This window comes from Plectropomus leopardus, chromosome 8, assembly GCF_026936395.1.
Source record: "Plectropomus leopardus strain MGB_pleo_1.0 chromosome 8, ASM2693639v1, whole genome shotgun sequence".
NCBI lineage: Eukaryota > Metazoa > Chordata > Actinopteri > Perciformes > Serranidae > Plectropomus > Plectropomus leopardus.
Window position 1 is genome coordinate 24210665 of NC_142183.1, and position 24152 is coordinate 24234816.

At 39.2% G+C, this 24152-nt stretch overlaps 1 protein-coding gene across 8 annotated transcripts in view; it reads left to right on the forward strand.

Moving 5' to 3' along the window:
• Positions 1-24152, forward strand: part of LOC121947732 (glutamate receptor 3) — a 143035-nt gene that overhangs the window by 21583 nt on the left and 97300 nt on the right. For 5 of the 8 annotated variants that reach the window (XR_015777291.1, XR_015777290.1, XR_015777292.1 and 2 more), the window contains exons 1-2: positions 21995-22255; positions 22716-22874. Coding sequence is in view for 5 of the 8 variants with exons in the window: in XM_088081224.1 (XP_087937350.1) it covers positions 22177-22255; positions 22716-22874 (238 nt within the window). In the remaining 3 variants the exon portion in view is untranslated. Of the gene's footprint in view, positions 1-21994; positions 22256-22715; positions 22875-24152 lie in introns of those variants that run through there. The other 3 variants (XM_088081222.1, XM_042492821.2, XM_088081223.1) reach the window with 3 other exon arrangements.

Here is a 24152-nt window from a genome sequence, read left to right on the forward strand (position 1 = left end):
ACACTGAATTTGCAAATAAATGATGATGTTGGGCGAGTTAACAACTTCAATTAGGGTGAGGATTAGGTTTAACTGTTCATTAATATTACACTAAGATTCGTTTTATTGCCACCATAGTTTCCACCACTATTTCATTGTTGTTTTTATCAATATTCTTTGGCCTGTGTGCTGTATACTTCAATGATTCATAACCCTTGTTATAGTGAGAGAAACTACGGTATTTCAATCTTGAGACTTTCTTATTGCTGTTGCCATCATGCAAGCACAATGTGTATTTTTCTTGCCATGTCATCCCACTGTGTGCATTTTTAGTATGCAGATGGGATTGCATTTGTTTTTTTCTTTAAGTTTCTGATGACAACATTTGTCTCTTTTAAAAAATCACAGTGACACGTTATGTGAGGGGGGCCTATAATTCTAATTTTAGGTTTCTTGTATTTAAGGTTTCTACGTAACATGCTTTAATGGTCAAAAACCCCTTTATTTTTCTCATACTGTCTGTGCTGGACCACCTGTATTCACCATCTGTCTAAGACAGACACTTTAATGCTGGTCTCTTCACACCCCCCTCCTGAAAAAGCCAAATCTGCTCTGACTGGTTAGTGGTTTCAGGTCTTCTGAGAATGACTGTGATGGAGAATTTTCACACCTTTTACACTGAAAAATCCCCAATTAAACCTTCTAAGCACAGCCATACATGTTCCAGCAAGAGTATGATCACAGAGAAATCACAGAGAAATTGATAACATTGTCAACCATGTTTACACGTCTCCCTGATGTTAGCATATAGCTTCACTTAGCAGTCTCGACTCATGTCAAGAAATGTGGCACATTATGACATCATGCTGTAGCCAGAGTAGAAAAAAACTTTACTCATTAAATGACACTTGGGCCATGGTTAATGTTAATAATGAACATCCATCACTGTAACTTTTTCTCTAAGACACAAAATACAGAGAAGCTTGTAGGTCCCCTTTAAAGCATGAACAAAGAGTTCACTTAAAATGATGTGAATTTGTCTTTTTTCCTCTCTTAAACAGAAAAGGTAACTTTGCACCTACTGATTTAATGGCCTTAATTCTGATGATTTACAATCATACATTCTTTTAGTGCTCAGCTGTGGGTGGCTTTGTATCATACAGTTTGTTTTAAGTTAATTCTGTGGAATAACAAAGGTGCTGCAATTGGGGCCCATGTAGAAATAAATCATTTTAGAGTACACTGGTGTTTTGACTCTGCCTTTAGAGCTCACTGAAAATCCCATTACCAATTATTGTAGCTGCCTGACAAGTTACCACATGAGAGTAAAGCCTCTTTTATAATGCAGGTTCATTTTTTAGACAAAACATTCTGTAGCAACAACCAGAGGCAGGGCCAACTATTTATACAATTTATATGACTTATTAGCTTTGTAGAAGCAAGAAGCCCGAAAACAACAGCAACATTTCAACAGCAAATAGGATCATAATTGTGATTGCACTGTGTTGTTTGGATTTGTTGGGAGTTGTGGCTGCAGAACTGATGGAGTCTGATTGTTTCATGCAGCCCCTCAGCCACTGACAGCTTTAAAGTAGCTTTTTGTGTAAAGGGGCGAACAAAGTACACAGTCCTGTACTCAAGTACATTTTTGAGGCACTTTGCTTGACCGTTTCCATTTTTGTGCAACTTCATGCTTCTACTCATCCATTATAGAGGGAAGAAAAAATATTATTTAATCCTCTACATTTATAACTTAAGTTTGAGGAGAATATATAAAAAACATGTGATCATCTTACAAATATGATGCATTGTTTAAGTTTAAATTACCTAATGCATATACTGAATGTTAAAATGACTTCCATCTCTATTATGACTCCAAGTTGGTACAGGGTAGAGTGAAGTAACATAAAGCTTAATTAGGAAAATGAGGAGTCAAGTGGTGCAGTTTAACCCTTTTATTGCCAGTCAGAGAGGAATTAGAAAATCATCAGAGAGAGCCCAGGCCAAAATAACAAACAGAAACAAATGAAACCACAGAGCTAATTAACTGGCAAAAAAAGAAAGAAAAGGTAGAATAGTAAACTTAACTCCCTAACAATACAGGAAAAACAGGAGAAAAATGATGGTAACAAAACAGGCAGCTCCTTCTCGCAATTGTCTTAAGAGAAATAAGCAAGTCTTTGAACAACTTTGAACAACAAGAGTGACTCAGCAGTCACTTAACACAAACAAATCAAACACTACTGCTTTTTCAACTTAATGTGCACACAAGGAGCTATAGGTTTCCCTTACAGATTAGCTCACCAACACACAGACACAGCAACAATATGGCAGAAAGCATGAAGCTGGAAGAGCAGGTCCTCAGCCTTTATATACCCCAGCTGGTCTGATTGGCAGAGGGAGAGGAGGAGGGGCTGCTGTTTAGGGCCACAGAGCCTGAGGAGACACACAGTATAGTCACACATTCACCTATGGGGGAGTGCAACAACCCCCATCAGCTACAACATTGAAATACTAATTGCATAAATGATAACAATTGTTTGTATTATTGATTAACCTCCCTTTTTTTTTTGATTAATTCTGATGTATCCATAGGCGACGGCAGGATGGAGCTTGCCATAGAGCCACCTTAGCCCTACCATTGAACAACCAAGAAAAGTACCATATCAACTCCTTTAGTTTTCGTATATGTTTGCCTGTACACTGCGCTCTCCCGCTGACATGGTTCAACAGCGCCTCCACATCGACTTCTCTCTAATAAATCCATGCTCCGCATTCTAACAGCATAATGCAGTGTCGTGCAGTGATGGCGACAGCTTCACACATTAAACGGATCCGAGTCCAGGAGTAGAAGCGCCCTTCATTCATTAAATTTCCTGGGTGGTAATCAATGTAAGGATATCACTGACTTGAGCTCGGACATGCTGCGTCACTGACGTCACTTGCGTGTGCCTTTACCGGCTAACATTTAGGGGCCTGTGTGTGTGTGTAATTTCTACAGACTAGACTGTTGCGTGTGTTGTGTGTGAAAAAGGAGTCAGTGCAATCATCCTATAGTATAGTAATCATCTCAAGTTCTGTATGCTATTATTTCTGGTTGCTGAGAGGGCGGTATTACTTATCCTGAAATTTTGACATTGATTTGAGCCCTTCCAGTGTATTGATTAGCCCCACCTTTATATAGCCAAAAAAATGGTCTACCATTGCCACTGGATTTATTGATTAATTGTTTGGTCTATAAAACAGTAGAAAACATAAATATGTGTCCATCACCATATCCTAAAGCACCAGATGATGTCATTAAATGTCTTTGTTTTGTTAATTCATTAATATGTAATTTGATATAATATATGAGATACAAGCTGCAAATTCTCACATGTGACAACCTTAAACTATTAATATTTTTTGTTATTTTTGTTCTTAAAATCACAGAAATGATTAGTCAAGTATTAACATAGTTACTGATTAACTGTCACAGAACAAACAATTAATCAACTAATAATTGCAGCTCTAAAAGTGTCCGTTCATTTTGTCCACTTTCATATTAACAAGATCGTATTGTAACCATCAGAGTGTCCCAGTCTAGAAAACAAACCAAACAAAGAAAAACTGTGGCACTGGATGTTATGATTATAATTATACTGAAATACAAAAGTATGACTATACTGTGGGCCTTTGTGCCTTTCAGACTTGCCTTTGCCAAGTTTCATTTACTTTTATATTGGAAGTACTGTTTACATACTGTGGTCCATGTCTGAGAAGTCTTTAGAAAGTCTGTCACTGAGAGGCAGTGCAGTAGATTCTGCTCTACCTGTTTCAGATTTCATCTAGATAGACAGATTTTCCATGGCAAGCTGTGTTTTTATAGCAAAGAGAAAAAAAGAGGCTTAGTCAGGACTCAAAGCAAAACCATAGAGGAAAAATATCCACATATTTAACAGTCCTTGCCCACAAAGCTAGATCACAGGCTTTATACAAAATCTATGGCCTAGGTTGACATCAGTGCCAGTGATTTATTTCGTCCCAGACAGGTAAAAAAAAACAACCATTCAGAGATCCCCAAAGGATGTCTGAGAATCTGTGAAATGAAAGTAAAAGGTTCACATAACACTTTGCCGACAGGCTCATGTTTTTTTCCTGATATATTCATGAATGGAAGACTTCACAGAACAGTCAACATGAACTCTTGTAAAATGGTGTGATCCAATTACCTTCATAATTTGCAGATACAGGTGTATTATTTTATTGCTGTGCCAACACAGTGGCACCTGTGTGTTTTATCTTGCTTTATCAAAGTTGAATTGATGCAGAGTTGATCCTTTTCACTGCACACATTTTGACAGACGATAGCAGGAAAGGCACAGGTGTTACTAATAACATAAACAGTGGTGACATTTTATTCAAGTGTCCCAGTAAACCGTAGCAGTGACGTAACATGCACAATACCAGGAACATGAAACTGGTGCGGCTTAATGGAATTCAGCCATTGTTAAATTTACTATTTACACTTTTTCCTAATGTGGCTGTATAGAAATTGTGTATTGTATGCCATCATTGTCATTTTATTTTACAGTTGTATTTAAAATGGTATTAATATCAATATTTTTCAGTGTATTGTTAGAAATGCCACTATCATGACAACTCTAGTCTCAATAACTAGTTTCAAGTCTTATGCAGTACAGCATGATGTTCATTTTGAGAATACCAATGAAATATGGTATGCTTTCAGGTGTGGCTGAGTATCATATCATATAAGCAGTTCTAAAGTGAACTGATAAGGTATAAGCAGAATTTGTCATTGGGAGAGGTGGAAGAGATAGTGGATGGCTTGTCACTTAGGAGAGATGACTGCCAAACAACATAACTTGTTGTGATTTGAGGATTCATTACTGTGTTTCTAACATTTTTAGGGAACGAAAAATTAGTGTTTTGTCGGAACATGTCAGCAGGGATTAGTACCACAAAAAAAAAAAAAAATTATAGAGACGTCGCTGCCTTTCCTGCCGAGATTGTGCCCCCCAAAAAAGGTACTCAAAACTTGATCTTTTCCTAACCATAACTGTGCCTACACCTAACCACATGTGAACCACAGTGTTGTCTGAATGTAAAGTTTTGCTATTATAATAATAATAATAACATACAAATATAAATAATTCTTGGTTTGCATAAAATTTCAATATCAATTTTTATTCTAGCGATTGGGTTGCGCTACCATCAGATGTCCTAGGGTTCAGATCCACCCCCTCTTCCACACAGCTCCAGCTTCTTACCCAAATATGGTCACTTCTGGTTCCAAAAAAACAACATGCTGATGGCCAAAATGCCGAACTCGATGCTTCAAAATGGTAGTGCACAAACCAATGGCTGACGTCACTGTGGTTACATCCAATTTTTGTGTTGCATTGAGTTTACCCCCTTAAGTTACTTACTGAAGAAATCTATATAAAATGTACTGATTAAGTGTAGATTCACTTTAAAATTTGCTATATAATCATATTGCATGTAACATATGACTGTCTGAAAGAGAGAGATGTTTCGAGTCTTTATTCTTTATGGCAGCATAGATCTACTAGAGTGTTTCACTGCAGAGTGGGAATACACAGAAAACCCATTTTCTGATAAAGTGGAAAATTTATTGTATAAAACAAGATAAATATTGAAGGAGGAAAAAGTACAGACTCGGAGAAAAACCTTGTGTATTTTTATGGAAAAGTTACTATAACATGTAAACATGAATGTCTTTACTGAGCACAGCTACCATTTACTCAGCCCGCAGCATTCCCAGTGTCTCTCGACAACGTCAGAAGGCTAAGCTGAGCAGAAAGTGTCTGCTCTCAGTTTCAGGACATTGTCTGCAGGCAGGCAGTCCGAAGTTGCAGCAGCAGCCTTGATGGTGCTCAGGGCCACTGCATGGGCAGATTATATAATGTCTTAATACTGTACAGCGAGGCAGATGAAGTCTCTCAGTGATGGTGTCTGTTTACCCCTTGATGTAGATACAGACAAACACACAAAAAAAATAATTTCAAAAGAAAATGCCTACAGTACTCAAAATAACATTATGTTAAAGGTATGTGATTCTTAACATTGAGTAACAAAATTCTAATGAATTGTAAAATGAACACAATAGCACAATAGCTTTTGTTTGTAGCCCTGGAAATGCACACAAAACACACACACAAGCAACCACACATAACCCCCACTCCTGTGCTCCAAATAGTCAACCACCAGCAGTCTGCAAGGTGACAAATGAGTACTGTCACTTGGCTAAACACCTACTTGCACTTTTATTACAGTTATGTACTGTGTTTCAGTGTGCTGCTTTGTTGTGGGGGTTTCTTGTGTGGAATGCTCAAAATTTAACACAAATAGATTTTTCTTTCTCATAAAAAAACCTTGTATCAAATTCTCACGGACCCAACAAAAAATAGATAAAAATACAAAGTTTGCCCTCAGCCACAGGAAGAATGGGTTCATCTTAAATGATAGTAGTAGATCCTGTATCACTGCTATCTAAAAGTAAGCACTGCAATAATAGAATACATTTGATTGAGAAGTGGTTGAATAAACCCGTAACCCTGTGTCCTTCACGCCAGCCAGTCTATCTGAGGGCCATTAGGGGAGTCACTGAGAGAGCGAGTGTCACTCTGCATTAATCCACTGGTCTCATCTGTCCATTCCATCCTGTCTGATAGGATACAGTCTTATATCATAACCTGCTGTGTCAGATCTGAAATCACGTAGGCTCCACTGAGCATTATCGCCTCTGCGCTGATCCTAATCACGCTAATGCTTTCTTTTATGCAAAGGCTAAGACATAATGTCTTGGTGAAAATATCAATATGATGTTCGTACATGAAGATCCTGGTCACTTGCGATATCTGCAGCCGGTCAGTGCTGCTCATGTCCAGAGAGCAACATGTGCCCTGGTTCTGGAAATCACAGATTTTCTGAAATTGAGCTGAAGCTGCAGAGGTGCAAGAGGTCTGGCTCTCCTCATGATTGACCAAGAGAGAAGCAACGTGAAAATAAACCAATTTGCTGTAATAATTCTGCATGTGTGGCAGTCGAAAAGGAAGTTCCAGTGTGGCCCGGAGCTCAGAGGCTGTGATTAGTTGGGTTTGTTTGTGTCTGTATAGAGGACATGGGGGCACATTGTTACATGTGATGAGATTTTTTCATTTTCTCAAGAACGAATGTCTAATGTCGGAGCAATCAGCTGAACACACCTCTTGAACCTGTCACTTCACTGCATTGTGGGGGCGTTTTATCAGAGATGTGATTATTATGTGAGATGTGCTCCAAGTAGATCCTCTGGAGCTGTAGGAATGATGTGCACACAGTATCCTAAAACCAGGCACTCCATGATGCTGGTGTTCAAAAAGACCGTCCTGGTTAAATCAAGGCTGAATGGTTGTTGCACATTTTCAAACTTTGCAGTTTTTGCACAATACATACTATACATAGTTTACAGATAAAAGTAGCAGATTTACTACTCCATGTTCTTTATAATTTTCAAAACAATGTGACCTTGATTGCAGAAAGAGGTAGACAAAAGCAGGGTGGACGATTGCCAGCGATTTTGTCAACTGAAACGGCTGTGTCAGCTGTAGCTACCTAATTAAGTTAGTTAAGTTTTAGTCTTTGGCTGACTTTTTGTTTTCACCTGACTTGTTTTGAGAGGAAAACATACCAATATATTTGGTTTTACTGTGGTTTTTGGAATTTAAAATTCCACAGATTCAACAGAGCAGGAAAGAGCTGCTGAAGTTAGCCCACACAGCATTCAGGACTGACTCCCACATCCCAATTGGGAAATACCACACAGAGTATGTGCTAATGTGAAAGGTGATATGCCGTCACTCCGACAGCTCATAATTCTGAATTCTTATAGTCTAAAAATGTCCCATGGAACTGAAAGACCATGTATCCTACAGACTAGTATCCCGAAACAAACGCAGATTTTTCCAAAGGGCCATTTCTCTGAAAATAGGCTACACTCTTCCAAACAGAAGCATATGGCTCATAAGCCATCGGATGCTTTTATTATAGCAAAGGCATGACCTCCCTTACTCTGCCTCTGATTGGCTTACCCATACATTTTTTGTTGGTTAGTCTTGGCATTATTTATTTATTTGTTTTGTCAATAAAATGTCAGAAAATAATGAAACATGCCCTGTGACGTCTTTAAATGTTATGCTTTATCAAACTGACACTCCAAAAATCCAAAGTTTTTCAGTTTATTGTTATGAGTAAATAAGAAATGCATCAAATTCTCACATTAAATTAATCTGAATTTTTTTTTTTGTTGTTGTCTTTTTTACTTAAAAAAAATTCTAAAACTATTGTTCAGTTATCAAAGTAGTTGCTGTTGAATTTGCTATCAATCAGCTTATCAATAAACTGAGTAAGTGTTGCTGCTCTAATGTAACCTGTAACCCCAAAAAACAATTAAGAGTGAAATTGCTTTGGCCTTGGAAGTAATGCTGGATTACTTCTGTAGTTAGTAGTTAACCAGACAAGCTAACGACTGTAACTTATGGAGAATCAGAAAAACACATGCCTCACACTTTTGGTCTTACACTTTTGGAGGGGATAAGTGAAAATGAAATGACCTTCCAAGCTCTTCATACAGAGTATCATGCTTACTATCATTTCATGCACAACTTGACAGACCTGCTGTGTCCAGTTACGATTACTGAGCTATGATTGGACAATGCTGTTTCAGGGCTAAAATAAGTTATGGATCTTTAAACTTTCATCACAATAAATTCTTGACTCATATGAAAATGGTCTGATCAAATTGGATTTCTAATAACGATAGCTGAACTTTAAAAAACCGTGGTTACTACCTCCTCCCTTTTGTGTGTTCAACCCGACATGTTGCCCCTGCTTCCTCTAAAGTGCCTCTAACGGATGATCTAATATTTGAGAGTCACGTCTCCACAGTAATTAGCTGATAGTTTTTCCCTTTGAGAAGAAATTATTTAATTAGCTCGACCTTTTCAGGGAGCTTAACCTTTTAAAATGTCAGGTGAGAAGGTTTTAAAATAAGTGTGCCATATTCTCAGAAAATTCACATTTTAGGGGGCTCATGATGACCTATAGAAGTGTGGCAAAAAAGAAGGTCTGACAGTGATGAATCTTGCAGCTCAAAGCAATTTGTTATAGTTCAGATATGTTCTTTGAAACCCCTTTTAAAAACCGCGCTCCCACTGAGCTGGACTGACCTGTCTGTGGGCTTTTATAGCACCCACCTGTCCAGACTTTTTAAGAACTTAAGCATTTTTTCATATTAGGTTTATACTCAATAGGTATATAGTTTCTACATAACGTTTTGTTTTTTTTTTTTAAATCTGGGTTTCCTAGATGGGCAATAGAGGATAAAGTATAACCATTCCTCTCTGTGACAGGGCCATTTGTTAGCTCTGAGGCAGATCAATCCAACTCTATCTTCACTGGATTTCCTCCGCCTTTGTTGTCACCACTGTGGTTGTCTTTAGTAATCATCAGCTTTCATGTCAAATAAATGAGCTGTTTTATTGCCAGTGTTGCCGTGCCTCCACCGCTGGTCAAAATAAATGGAAATGAATAAGGGTTATTTCGAAAGGACATACGTACATGCAGAGTAAACGTGGCCGAGCAATAAAGGCTTTCTGCCAGAGTGAATTGGATCGCGGGGATGACACATCTAGTGCACTTTACCTCGAGAAGAAGAAGAGAAAATATGTGAAAATTTAATGGCTCTAAGAGGAATATGGTGTTCAGGAAAAGAAATGTGATAAACGACAGGATGTCATAGAAATGGCCCTGGACATGGGATGTTGAAAATAAAATTGAAAAGAAACTTGTTTTAGCACAGTCAGTGTTGATATTACAATTTCTTTCTTATCTTTTTTCATTTTTAATTACAGTTCAATATTGCAGTTGGTTTTTATAGAGACCACAAACTACAGCATGCATCGCAGGCCGCATGACAGCTTTGTGGTTATCAGTTAGAATGCAAGCAGTAACCTTAATCTTTATGAACACTTGAAGTGATTAAAATGCTTATAGAATACCCCTCAGCTGTCAGGTGTGTACTGTATGTTCTAAACGTAAAGTGGAGCATCTGCGTCTTCTCCTTGTCTGCCATCAGTAAAAAAAATGCACTGCTGTGCATCTGCAGAAAAACTTAATATATAATTCACACAACGTATGCAGTGAGGCAACCCTTATGCCATTCAAACAAGGGATGGGAACACTGCTTCAACCAATATGTTCCTGTAGACTTTTATTTGCTCCTTAAAATGCTTTGTTGCCAGTTTCTTTTTGTGTTTGGCAATTGGGCCATTATCATCAGCTCTACCACTCACCAGTATTACCTATGGCTGATCTATCTTTACATAAAATCTTTATACAATGAAGACTTGTGCTGTAAAACATTTGCAAAGGATAACACTGATAAAGAGAAAAATGCACATTGCGGATGTTTTATGGCTTTGTTTGCTGTTTTGGTTGTCCTGTTTATTTTCAGTTTTCTTCCACACTGTTATATCTGTTGTGAGTCACCGCTGATGGAAACCTCTCTGAGATGACTCCAGCGTGGCCACAATGTTTTACAGGGTCACACAAGCATGCAGAGATAGTTTTGAAGGTCTGCAGGTGATGTTTATAGGCCAGTGGTGGCCTTGCAGATGTCCTGATATAATTATAGCAATAGTTGTCTGCCAAACTGAAATAAACACTGGAGCATCTCTGCACTCCACCGCCACCCGCTGCTGCCACTGACAGCACGCTACATGAGAATATGCAAATATCCGTCAAAAGGGAATGAATTTCCATTAAACTTCATATTCCAAGGTGATGTTTCCAGGGTGATTTGTATTTGAAAAATGCTCTATTCTTATTCACGTGCAGACAAGCTGCCTGGTCTTGGCCTTGTCAAGCACACGTCAGCATCATACATGAGAAATGTTGCAGATGAGACTTGTTGGGCTGTGTTCAGTTGGGCAAAAAGGGGAAAGTGGCTTCATTTCAACTGCCGCTGCTAAACTATTCTGTTGAGAGCATTGCATTAGCTAGATTACAGTTTTATCTGTCAAATGAATGCGCAGAAATAGCTGACATAACATTATGTTGCAAATCCAATTTCGTATTGATTGACAGTGCGAGATTCACCAAGCCCATGTTATGGCTTCTTGCACTATTAGAGCGTATTGCGGTGTTATTTGCATTGGAAAGAAGGGGCATTTGCTGGGAGTAATTAGTTAAGCTCCTCTGACTTTGGAAATTTAATTGCAGGTACAGTAGAAGCGGCTAACAATGGGATAACTGAAGCATTACAGTCTGTGAGGGACTAACAAACAGCAGGAGCCTCCCTCCTGACAAACAGCACTGGAACACACACACACACACACACACACACGCACACACATACTTAAAAGAAAACATACATCGCTGCCTGACCTCTTGATTCTTTGATCCATTAATGACATACAATATTCATACTCCCAGCTACTGAATGTTTCATTATAACTGCAGAGATGAGGAGTGCATTATTAAGAAGAATGGCACAGACTATCTACTGAATGTTTATCGTTTATCATGTGCTGTTGGCTTAGTGTGTTGTTCCATGCTTGACCTTGAATGTAGCTTTCATGCAATGCTGCATATTGAAAATCAAAGCATTAGAGGACTACCATTAGGTTAATATCATGCTCTAAATTTGCCTGAAAACCTGCATGTCTGTTATAGAAAGATAAATATTTTCCTTGCTATTCTATTATGCCTGTGGTTATCATTATTTGCCACAAATTACAAACATGTACATTTAGTGCCGCTCATCATGTTTGCTCTTCAGCCTACCCGAAACCATATGTAACAGTGCTGTTAAATCACCTTAAAATGTAGTATTTACTCACAGAGGATATCTATCATACATTATAATATGTAAGATTGATTTCTCCACATTAGCAGGTTTATCTTAACACCCCCATAATAGCTGGAACATCAATCACATGAACAGTGCTGTTAACGTGACACAGTGGACACTGTTAATTATTTAAAAGGATCACTGACTATTAATGGTATTTTGCCTCACCTTTCCCATTATCTGTAACAACCAGTTTGTTTTCCTCTCGATTAGGCACGCAGGCAATGAGCAACACCCATCTCCTATTACCAGGATATGGCAACAGAGGCCATGGGGGAAGGGAAAATAGCAGACTGCTGTTGTTGTTATCACTGCTGCTGCTGTTGAGGGATTGTTTTTAGCATTTTCTTGGCTGAATTTAATTTCTTTATTCTATCCACCGTAACTTGCCTCAACTATTCAACCTTTGGCACTCCCTTTTGGAGGTCTAAAAATGATTGGGTCACCAAAACCTAACCTAAGTCAGAGCCATCATGTGTTAGTGTTATTTTTTTCTAATGTCTCTGTGCTGTACAGAGGACATTAAGCAGAAAAGACCAAGCCTGAGGTAATGACGGCATCTGAAATTCAGCCAGTAGTAGGCAAGTGGGAATTGACATGTACCTTAGCCATGGCTTTTATAGGTAGCTGTTTATGTGGCCGAGCATTTACATCAGAGACAGGTCTTTAATAACCACATACAGGATCTGAGATTCATTTTTTTTCAACAGCTGTGTGACTAATATGCTGTCCAATACAGTGAGAACATATGCCCAAGTTCCCATTTTTATTCACAATGATGTAGCCTAAAGAAGACAAACCATACACAACCTAAACCAGGCATATTATGAGGCTTAAACTAGCATTTTAGAAGCAAACACTTGCATTGCTGAAGATAAAACATTTTCATGATTTCATATTTGGTGGTCCGTTGTACCTGCTTAAACCAGTTTGATTTAAGGCAAACCGGCTCAACCGGCATTTGTCATTTTGACACATTTTGGCAAATTAAAAGTAGCCTACATTATGAACCTGTGCTGACGGAGTCGTAGTGCTAAATTCAACTAATATCGCATTAGAAATTAACAATATGGGATGAGAATGGCAAGATATCTGTGTATTTCAATAGAAAAGCACTAGATCCCATGCATGGAAAGAGTTCTGCTGGAAAAATATGGCTTGATATTTTATTACCCCTTGTATGACAGCACACTATATTTTATTACCCCTTGTATGACAGCACACTATGACAATGGCAGTTCTCAGTGCTGGAGGAAATGTGGCTGTCAATCTGCAAACCATTACCATATATTTTGGAAGTGCCAAAAGATACAAACTTACTGGAGAGAAATACATACGGCAATGCAAATCATTTTAAATACACATATACAGTTAGATTTCATAATCATGCATTTAGGCTATATCCCTCCCATAATAAAAGTTGCTGGCAAATACTTTAATGGGTATCTTGCTGGCAGCAGGGAAAAAGGTGTTGACCAGAAAATGGATGATGGGTGAGGGTCCTACCATAGATAACTGGATAGATGTGACAATGGAGATTTACATGATGGAAAAGGTTACTTTTTCTTTACACCTAAAGATGGACAGTTTTGTACAGCTTTGAGAGAAGTGGGTCCAGTATGTGTATATGGATAGCAACTTGAAGGAACACTCTTTTAACTTTTTGTTTATTGACTTCATTGGACTGCTACTTTATTTATATTATTTTATTTTAACTTTAACCTATCTTATCTTGGTTCTTGTCGACCCCTCTGGGATGTATTTTTAAAAAAAGAAAAAAAAAGGAAATGTTAAGTGTCTATTATAAAATTAGCTTTTTTTCACAGACCTCTTAAGGTTGTTTCCATATAGATAATGACACTGTATGATTGCATTGAAACAAATTAAAGCTTAAATTACAAAATCCTAGATTATTACAGGCTGTTTGCAAATTGCTGCTGAGCCAACCACTGACAACATAAAGGAGATCTATGGATGATCTTATTTTATGATCTTATTTTATTTTTACTTGCGGGTTTTATTGTGACTTTATGTCTTCTATGTCTATTGATGTGAAGCACTTGGTGCATGTAATTTCTTTGTTTTAAAGCACGTTGGGCTGCATCTCTTGTATGAAAGGTGCTATACAAATAATGATTATTATTATTAATAATATCTAATTTCAGTAGAGGTGGGAGAGTATAGATTGTATGCTTACTAGAAAGTTCATGTGTTTTTTTTAGAATGCTAACATGAGACATGGCAAAGTTATTCCCTCAAAGAAACTAAAACTGCACCAATATGGCAACTCATTGGAATGTAAGCTGACTAAAGAAGTGGTTATATCACAAGTATGATCTATAATGCAGAGCTGATAGGTACGCGCTTTGTTTACATCATGTTACAGAACTGAGTATGTAATGGATTCTACATAGACGAAAAAGTCCAATGTTACAAGATGCGACACAATAGCAAGACTCTTGTTTGCTGTAAGGACACGGTGTCATTATGTTCCACTCAGGAGCGGCTGCTGAGACAAGTGCAATACCTAGTGATAAAATTAAGTATACCAGTCGTGAATGGTGACCTAATACCAAACTGGTCTGAAAATGTTGCCATTGGCCCAACCCTAAAAAAAAATAGCATGTGTAGAAGTTAAAACTAGCATTTTTACTGTTTTGTTTTGCATGTGTGCTTCCTAAATGACTTCAATGTCTAATTAATTATCACATTAGTGTCTCTAATTTTTCTGTTGACTAATTGTGTAATCATCTAATCATGTATGCACCAGACCATATAAACTTTATGAACGCCCACACGTATGCACAGGCAGCATGATTAACCATCAACCAGCTCTGTGATTTGGCTTGTGCTCATGTGCTCCAACATGTTTGTCCAGTCCCCAGTTTATCTGTGTATTAAGTGTGGGGAACCCTCCTGCGTGCAGATGCCCTTTCCATGTAGCCCAAACCTCGTGTGGTGAAGATGTCTTCCTGCCACGCTGCACTGACTGCTGCGGTCGCATGGTTCTGACTGTGCAAAGCCAGAGGCAGGAGAGTGAAGTGTGTCAGCCTGTGCAGCTGATAACACCGCCTCTGTCACACTCAGGCCAAAGAGTGTTTGCTGGGGAGCCAAAGCGCGTGATGGGTTTGTGACGCAGCACGCGGTGGCATTCAAATATTGAAATTGGGGTAGGCACGTTTTCCTCATCCCTTGAACTATGTCACATCATTTATCTTATGTGACATGATGCGTTTTCATTTTTCTCACAGGGAGTACACAGCTACTCCTTCGTGATTTCCACGAGAAGGTTCTGGCACTTGACATACGTAAGTTTTATCCCACTGGAGTTTTTTTTTTCTCACACTTTGTTAACCAAATGTGATTACTGTACTGTACAGTGTTTGCACTAAATGTTTTATTCAGCTAGGTTAGTTGTTTCTTTACATCTGTGTAACACTTTACCACAATGGCAAGTGCTTCACTATCTCCTTAGGCCATTGCCTTCCCGTAGTCTCTTTCATGGGAAGAGGCACTGACAGAATAAGGAAGAGCTTCTAGAGAGTCTCTTATCAGCCTCCAACATCTGGCCAAGACTGATGGGCTCTTGGAATAGCTCTCCAAATATCATTGAGTTTGAGCTGCATAATGCTTGTTTAACTGCATCCTTCCTACAATACTAATTCACGCCCTCTCATTATGTGTCTTTCACCAGAGGAACCCATTTCTATGATTACTGAATTTAGTTCCTCAGCGGGGTAGGATTGATGAGAGGCAGCGCACTAAATGATAGGAAAAAGCAAGATTGAGAGTTGAAGTCATATGTGAGCAAAGGAACTGAAATATAATGTGACCAGTCCTGATCAAAAATATTGAATTTTCAGGCTATTAAGTGTTTAAATCGTTGACATGAAAAGCTATTTTCTCTGATATGCTCACTTTTTTTCAGGAAAATGAGTCTTGCTAAATTGAAATAATCATTGTAGATTTAAAACGTATGGCCTTGATGCATTGCAACCCATTAGATTAAAGCTCTGAGGCAATCTGCAGCTGATTTAAGAATTTATCCGAACACCTGCTTCTGTATCTGCAAGTCACTGGATGCCAAGCCTCTGATCACACATGAGAAGGGTTTGAGCAGATGTGTCATACTGAGTCAGTTTTGTTCTTGTCTCACAACAGTGTGACACGGGCAGGATGGGCCAATAAATTATATTCATGTTTTCTCTTTGTCACAGAATTATTGTCTAATCTCTACATAACACAGCTTGTTTTCTTGTGATCATTCAATAATTATTTTATAACCTAATATAATTTTTAGATAAAAAGGTGAGGCTTCTTAGATGTAAAATAAAGGGTCAACACGTTATAATCCAACTATTAATGACCACTTGTAGTAAATCTAAAAGACAAGAACTTTTTGGCTAGTTGCTGCTGCTGTCAGCTCTAATAATGTTATCTGCTGATGTGTTTATATATGGTGGTTTTATTTTGGACATTTTCCCGTTTGTAAAGTCCGATCCCCATGTAACCACAACCTTCTGTGGTAACTCCCACTGCTCTCCTTAGGAGGGTGTAGACATTGGCCATGTGCTTCCACCGATACACATGGAGTCACCAGCTGCCTCTTTTCACCTGACAGCGAGAGCTTCATCAGGAGGGTGCAGCACATGCAGAGGTTCAAAGAATCTCCTGCAGATCTCAATGCAACTTCATAGAGGCCTCCCCACCAACTGGTAGGAGTCACCAGTGTGGCTACAAGGAACGCTGCCAGTTGTGTTTTGTGGAGTTGGAAACACTGGAGCTACAGATTATAGCTGAACGCTGCAGTGGTGGGCGAGTGTTGTCACTCTGCACCACCGAGTGCCCACCAATGTGACATTCAGGCGGTAACGTGGGCTTTTTGCTTCCCTTGGACTTACAACACTGTATTGTTTGACTGACACATCCATACCTGATGATAAGCCAAATTATGCTCAAAACCTTTGATCAAGCAAAAACATTTAAGGGAAGCATTCTACAGTGTTGCAAGCTTTTTCATACTAGAGATCACAGTATAGCTTTTGGACTCGGCACCTGAACAAGACGGATGTGTTTTGTTGGTTAAACAAAATTAGGTTTGTGCATCAATTTAAAATGTTACCAGCTCATTAAAGAGGTGTTATCAGTGGTTATTTTACATTTGGGTTGGAGGGGGCCTGGTACACCCACTAGTGGGTTCAGAAAGCTGTTATTAGCCCATTAAATGCTTGTAAAGTTTAATTCTCAGTTTTGGTATTTTGGGGTGCCAAAACTATGTGGTTACATTTTGAAAAAAGATTGTGTTTTAAGTTAAAATAAGAACACTTGTCATGTAACATGACACTGACTTTTGGTTTTACATGGGATATGAACAGCAGTCTCCTAAGTCTGGGTAATATATCAATATTATGTATCGATATTGTGAAATAAGACTAGATATTCTCATGTTGTCTTTCCTGGGATGAAGTTTACATTACAGTAAAGTAATGTAATTTTTTTAACTAACCACAATGTTCTAGTCATTTATTTTCCTAATGTCAGGTAGAGTTGTCGACTCATTAAACTGTGTTTGCATATTCAGTCTGACTTTGCGTCCACTCTTACCAATTTCTGTGGGGAAGTGGGGGGTTGATTTTCTCTAACCAATCACTAGAAAACAGTGTATCCATCTAAGTCGAACTCCATTTTAACTCCACACTGATGCATACTTATGCCAACATACCTGTTTTGTTGATCTTTTAAGAGTGGAGTAAATACAAGCTATGATGTTGAGCGATATTGATAAAATATGTTGATTAAGAACAGCCTCTACAACAGCATCTACCTTGACTTCAGCGCTCGCCATTGTTGTTATTGCTCCTCCTTAGTTCCAGAGCACCACTTGGCAGTGCTTGACAAAAGCATGACAACAGTTTTATCCTGGCAAGGTGTGGATTGGTTGTTTTTTATTTTGAATGAGAAACCGCTATGTCATGTCACAATGCCAGTCAAATCAGTCAACTCAGTGGATTTATGGGTGGATTTAAAAGTCTGGACCATGGCAAACTCTTTATATTATTTGTCTTTAACCTCTGAGTCAATAGATCCACATAACAGATGATTATTTATCAAAACTCTTATTGTGTAATTATTTGTGAAAGCACCAATAGTCAACCCTATATTTTCAAAAGATCAATATTGAGGTAATAGGTCAAAAACATGTTTTTGATTTTCTCCACATCATCCAGCCCTACTCACAGGTGAAAGTCCTGCGTGTGCTTAACACATTCACAACCTCCACCTCAAACCTACACAGACTTTGTTGCTCTTTGTATCACTTTCTCCTTTGCTCCTGCCTGACAACAAATGTGCTTGTAAGTATGTTTTTGATGACAACTGATAACGGTCATTTAATGATCTGATAACAGCTTTCTGATCCCAGTAGTAGGTGTACCAGGTCCCTTCTAATCCATATGCATGAGGCTGATAACACTCACTCAATCAAGTGATAACCTTCACAGCAGGATGCTTATTCCATCAGTTTTTTCTTGAGAAATGGTACTTTCACTTTCTAAGACCACTAAAAATCCTTCAAATTGAACAATCTGAGAGGGGAATAATACTTTTGGGTTACTATTTTTTTCTTTACTTTGAATTGACAGACACGGTGTAAATAGGGAAAAAGAAACATCAGGCAATGTGGTTATGTGTAATGTGCTGTAAGCACCACATCATCATTTGATCTGTTTGTCTGACTAGACTGGACAGTTTAACTTTCATCTGTAAAACACATCCTCAAATATCCAATATCGGTAACATGCCATAAAGGTTATGAATCACTAGTCTGCTGTGGAAAAGTTTTTGTTTTACCTTTTGAGTAAAATAAATGTTTACATGTTTTATCGTATGACCACAAGAATACCACTTGTGTTAAGTCATTATTTTGTGATCACAAGAAAGCATAAGCTTATTATGTCAAGATGACAATAATTATCCAGTAATCAGGAGAAAATCAAACCTTAAAATAATCCCACCCGCCATGGCCGCTGAACTCACATAGAGACAGACATGTCATTTTTTAAATAAATGTTATAGTTTCTAACTTATTTGCTCACGTATCCTCTAAGAGGCGAAGATGAAGATTTCATCCTGTTGTGTTAGGAAGAGAAGGCAGGGAGAAAATGAATAATTCTTGCTGGTGCAGCTTGCAGTGCTCAGAGCTATAGCCCGTGAATCATCATCATCATGAGATAAAAGGCAACATCTTTTCATCTATTTTTCAGTCTTTTTCACTTTGCCTGCTCGGGTAACACTCCTGTGAGTGTTTTCAAATCCAGAAAGGCATATCATATAATTATTTGTTTTCATATAGATCATATCTATATGGATTTCTACACTTGTGACAAAATTGAATTCCTGCAGAGGTTCAGCATGGAGGATAACACAGCATGGCCAAAATGTCCTAATTGCAAATAACGCAGCACAATCATCACCATTTAATATCAATTATATGGAGACCTTATCTGAAATACTCGGGCTTCCCTTGCAGGGAATAATGCTTTTTCTTTACGGGTTTGTTTGAAATGATGCATGATTAGCTCAGTTCACACTGAGTACCAGCATGCACTGTAAATGACCAATTAAATGGCTCCTTTGGTATTCCGTAATTTAATTGTTCTGTACAGCGTTTTAGCAAACCAACATCACAGGTAGCCTCTTATTAGCCACGAAAACAGTCATCATCATATCCATTGCAGGTGTGATGTGATGAGTTTATGGAAACTGCAGTGGGTCACAGTTTGACATTGGTCATTATGACTTCAGCCATTAAGGTCAGGCCACCGACGTCCTACGGTGCTGGCACAGAGGCTGTGGAGGCCAGAGAATCAATGTGATGTCAGTCCAGATTCATCCCCAGAGAGCCAGTGAGACGTGGGAATAGAGATCAACTTTGACCCTGTTCAGATAGGAAACCCCCCCTCTGATGGCAAGGTCATACCATATCATTACTTGCTTGGCATGAATGATTAACACCACACTTTCAGACACATGGTCCCAGATACACTTGTGTTATTCATATAAATGTGAAAAATTATCGAACCACTGACTGTATAAAGATAATGGACATAGCCTCCATTGCGTAACCTCATGGTTTGTGGACTCCTGTTTTGAACCCCTGGGGGGGTTGACTGAGAACCCAAGGATACTATCTGCATACAGCCTGTCACACAATGCATCAATTAATAATTATTATTGGAGTTATACAAAAATTCACCCCATGCAGGAATGTTGAAATTAGCTATAATGACCAAACCCCTTTTTTTGCAACCAAGCTGTAAACATCTTTATTTCTGCTGTAAAGTTGGCATTTCTAACATGGGTTGTCTATGGTGATTGATTCACTTTTGGAGCCAGCCTCAAGTGGTCATTTGAGGAACTGCAGTTTTTGGCACATTTATTTACAAGCCCTGGAGGTTGTTGCTTGGCTCCAACTCATTTTAATCTCTCAAATCTCAAACATGAAGTTATCTTCTGTTCTCTCAAGGCTTTTTTATACTCCTTTTACGTACGAAAATTGATCCGTTCATTTGAAACTCTTTAAACATCACTGCCCATTTCCATGCACCCATTATTTTAGCATAAATACAGCCAACAGATTGCACTAGAGGGCAGATTCAGAAGTTTTACACAAATAACAACGCGCAAGTGGGAGGAGTTTGTAATAATGTACCTTTATAGCAGAGGCAGCATTGTAGAAGCTTGTCTGTGAGGCTATTAATTACATCTCAACATGGATGGGGAATTGTTTTCACTATATTGTCGATTCATTCTACCCCACCATTTTTAAAATCTCTTCATCATCTAGTTGTATCTCGTTTGAACCAGCCACACTGCTCCCACAATCTCTCGTATCCCTCCATGTCGCCCAAATCTATAAGCTTTCAGAAAACGTGTACTAACATAGACAAAATAAACGCAGAGTACGAAACAGAGTATCTAATTTTGAGCACAAATGAGTCTTTAAACCTAATACAGGCAGATATTCATCCCTCTTTCCATCTAGTACTACATTTTTTATTGGTCAGTCATCAGCCTCATTTTTTCTCAGCGCCCTTATCACTGGCTCTTACAGTTACCAGTTGAAGATCAGGTTGCACAAAGTTAATGCACACATCTTAACTGCACAAAAAACGCCGCAACACATGTTAAAGTAACCTCAGTGCATTGCAGTATCAATAGCTGAAGCCATTTGCAATGCAATTAAAAACTCAATTTTCAAAACGCTTTGCTGAGGGTGATAAATGGGCCACTAATCCCTTAATTGTCCTCTCTTAGGCAGAATCACTAAATGATAGATGTTTCAACAGAGACAGAGTAAAACTTAAAGTAAATAATATAAGACTGAGCGATATCAGTGATTTTATTGTGGTCGAATCTCCAAAGACGTATTTTTTTTCAGAAAAGAAAAGAAAATGAGCTGTAAAAATTAGTCATTTTCAGCTTTTTCATGGTCGTTTTCAGCACCATAGACAGTTCTGTTGGCGGTGTGTCCCCACATCCTCCCGCCCTCATCCGCACGTGTATGTATGCACGCATTATATGTCAACTTTTCCCCGAAGATCAGTCATCTCTTTACTTCTCCCTAACCTTAAGAATGTCATTGCTGCTCGGATAGAACGAAACTGCGGAATGAATGAAAATAGAAGACACAACATGGACACAAACTTTCCCGTGGTGGGAAATAACCGCAGCTCCCTTATTTCGCCTCTCCGCGTCTTCTCCAGATAGGCAGCAGCTGGAAGTGGCCAGGCTATTCACAGTCATTGGCCACCTGAGATTGCAGTGTTTCTTATTGATTCGGCGAACAGAAGGCTAATATTGACAAGTGCAGCGCTTTTTCCGAGCCGTCGTAATCTAGCGGGCTGAGGCTTTTTAATTTAACGTCAGATCAAGTTTGACCAACATTGGCCCGCCGCGACGGGTCCAATCGGAGTTCAGATCAGCGTCTTCTCCCCCCAACACCAGCCCACCCCTCCTCCTCCTCTCTCTCTCTCTCTCTCTCTCTCTCTCTCTCTCTCTCTCTCTCTCTCTCTCTCTCTCACTCTCTCTCTCTCACGCGCGCGCCTCTCTTTTAGTTGCAAAAAATGCTCTGCAGCTGGGCTGCACCTCAATGAACCTAATTGGTGCACTGTGAGCGACCATCATCTATCCACTGGATTTCCATCGCGCCCGGCTTCCATCCAGAACATATGAATTTGCTTAGACAGACCCTTTTGAGGAGTTGAACAGATAGGTCGGAGAAAATGGCACAACGCGTAATTTTGTTTCTACTGTGGCTCTTTGACAGATCATTCGCAGGATTTCCCAATCAGATTAATATCGGTAAGTGTCTTTGCTGTGTTTAGGAGAAACGGCTGCAGATTGTGGTTTGTACGGACAAAGATTGCAAATAACGGAGAGATGTGCAGGGAGCGCGGAGCTCTGCGCAACGATAGAACAACTTGATTTTTACCTCTACTGCGATCTTAAAGCATCTGATTGTGTAAAACTGTGGATAACAGCTTAATCTAGTGTTGATTGTGTCATTGTGATCACTGGCTGAGAGTAAGTGTGTAATATGGAACGCGGGAGACGGTCAGCTCCCCGGCTCGATCTGAAGAGTTACAGACAGGCGCACTGGTCAAAAATGCATGATAGTTATTCTTTCAAATACGAATCAGCCCTTTTCTATTACAGTGGCACATATGGAGTTCCACGTCACTGAATAAAAAAGGTCCAAACTGACAGCAGGCTAAACAGGAACAGATGCGATTGTCTGATTTTGGTTTTTCATCTCTTTAAGGGGGACTGTTCATGCGTTCCACGGTGCAGGAGCACAGCGCGTTCAGGTTCGCTGTCCAACTCTACAACACCAACCAAAACACCACTGAAAAGCCTTTCCACCTCAACTACAATGTCGACAACCTCGAGTCGTCCAACAGCTTTTCAGTCACCCATGCGTGTAAGTGTGCTTCTATTTCAGTCATGTCCAGCATCTCCCCCCTAACTCCTGTCCACCACAGCAGAGCTGAGCAGAATTATTTATGTCAAACTCATCCAGTATGGAGCTTATAGAGGCTACATCTCAATCCAGGGGAAGCAGTCAAGTTCATCTCACTTCACTCTGGGTCATGAAGTCTCAATGGAATGGATGTGCAAATGCAGATTTAATGATGAATGTGCACAGTGTTAGCCACATATGTGATTTTGTTGGCTTTTATCACAAAATGCAAACATCCTGTTAAAAAAAAACCAATATTTATTTCTACTGATAATGTGTTAGCTGTGTTTGAAAGACACATTAACAACATTTGTGTCTCTCATTTGAGTGATATATTAAAAATACATAAACATTGGGAAATAAGTTTCTTTTGTAACATGCTGTACACATGCTAGCCTTGCGATTGCAGCCAGTTACACAAAGCCTGTGTCAAGTACTCAGTGCTTAGTTCATGTGGAATTTATAACTTGGTTTAAAAGTGTCTTTATTTTTTATCTCATAAATGGTACTATTCAAGAAGACAGGATATAAATTGGTATCCATTATATACAATTCTTGAATTTTCCTCTCCATTGGGTGCTATTATGTGGTTATGGTGCATCCCATGGTGCAACTGGTGCAGTGGCTGCTACAACAAATAACCTCTTTTTTTCTTCACCCCCTCCCACTGGCTGCAGTTTCTTGAAACCAGCAAAAACAGAGTGGACTAACGGGGAAAGAAGTGGAGTCGAGTGTGTTATTTTTTTTTCATGTCATTTTCAAATGATGAGTTCAGTTTGGCAGAATGGCTGACTTCAGAGACACATGTCTCTGTCTGACTGGCGCGGTTGAGTCCCTCTAACCCCTGTGTGGCACGGTCATAATGGCCCCTCTGACTCTCCATGTGCCAGAGCATCTCCTCCTGCACCGTCCTCTGACTCCCCCTGTGTTACAGAGCATCTCCCCCAGCATTGCAGAGTCAGCTCATTAGCACCCAGCCCTCATAGCACCTCACCGTGCTGTCATTGGGTGAAAGGGGGAAAAAAATCCATAGCTCCCCAACCAACGCCAGCAAATGAGTTGGGCTCAGACCTGCAGAGGAGGTGGGTCTGAGCAGCGAGGGGAGATAAAGCGGAGCCTCGTATCACAGGCAGCAGAGCTGCAAGTGCCCTAACGAAAGCATCCATAAGAAACAATAAGCAAATGAGAGTGAATAAATAATAGATAGTGCCGTGCAATTTCACGCATGTTGAAGAGGAA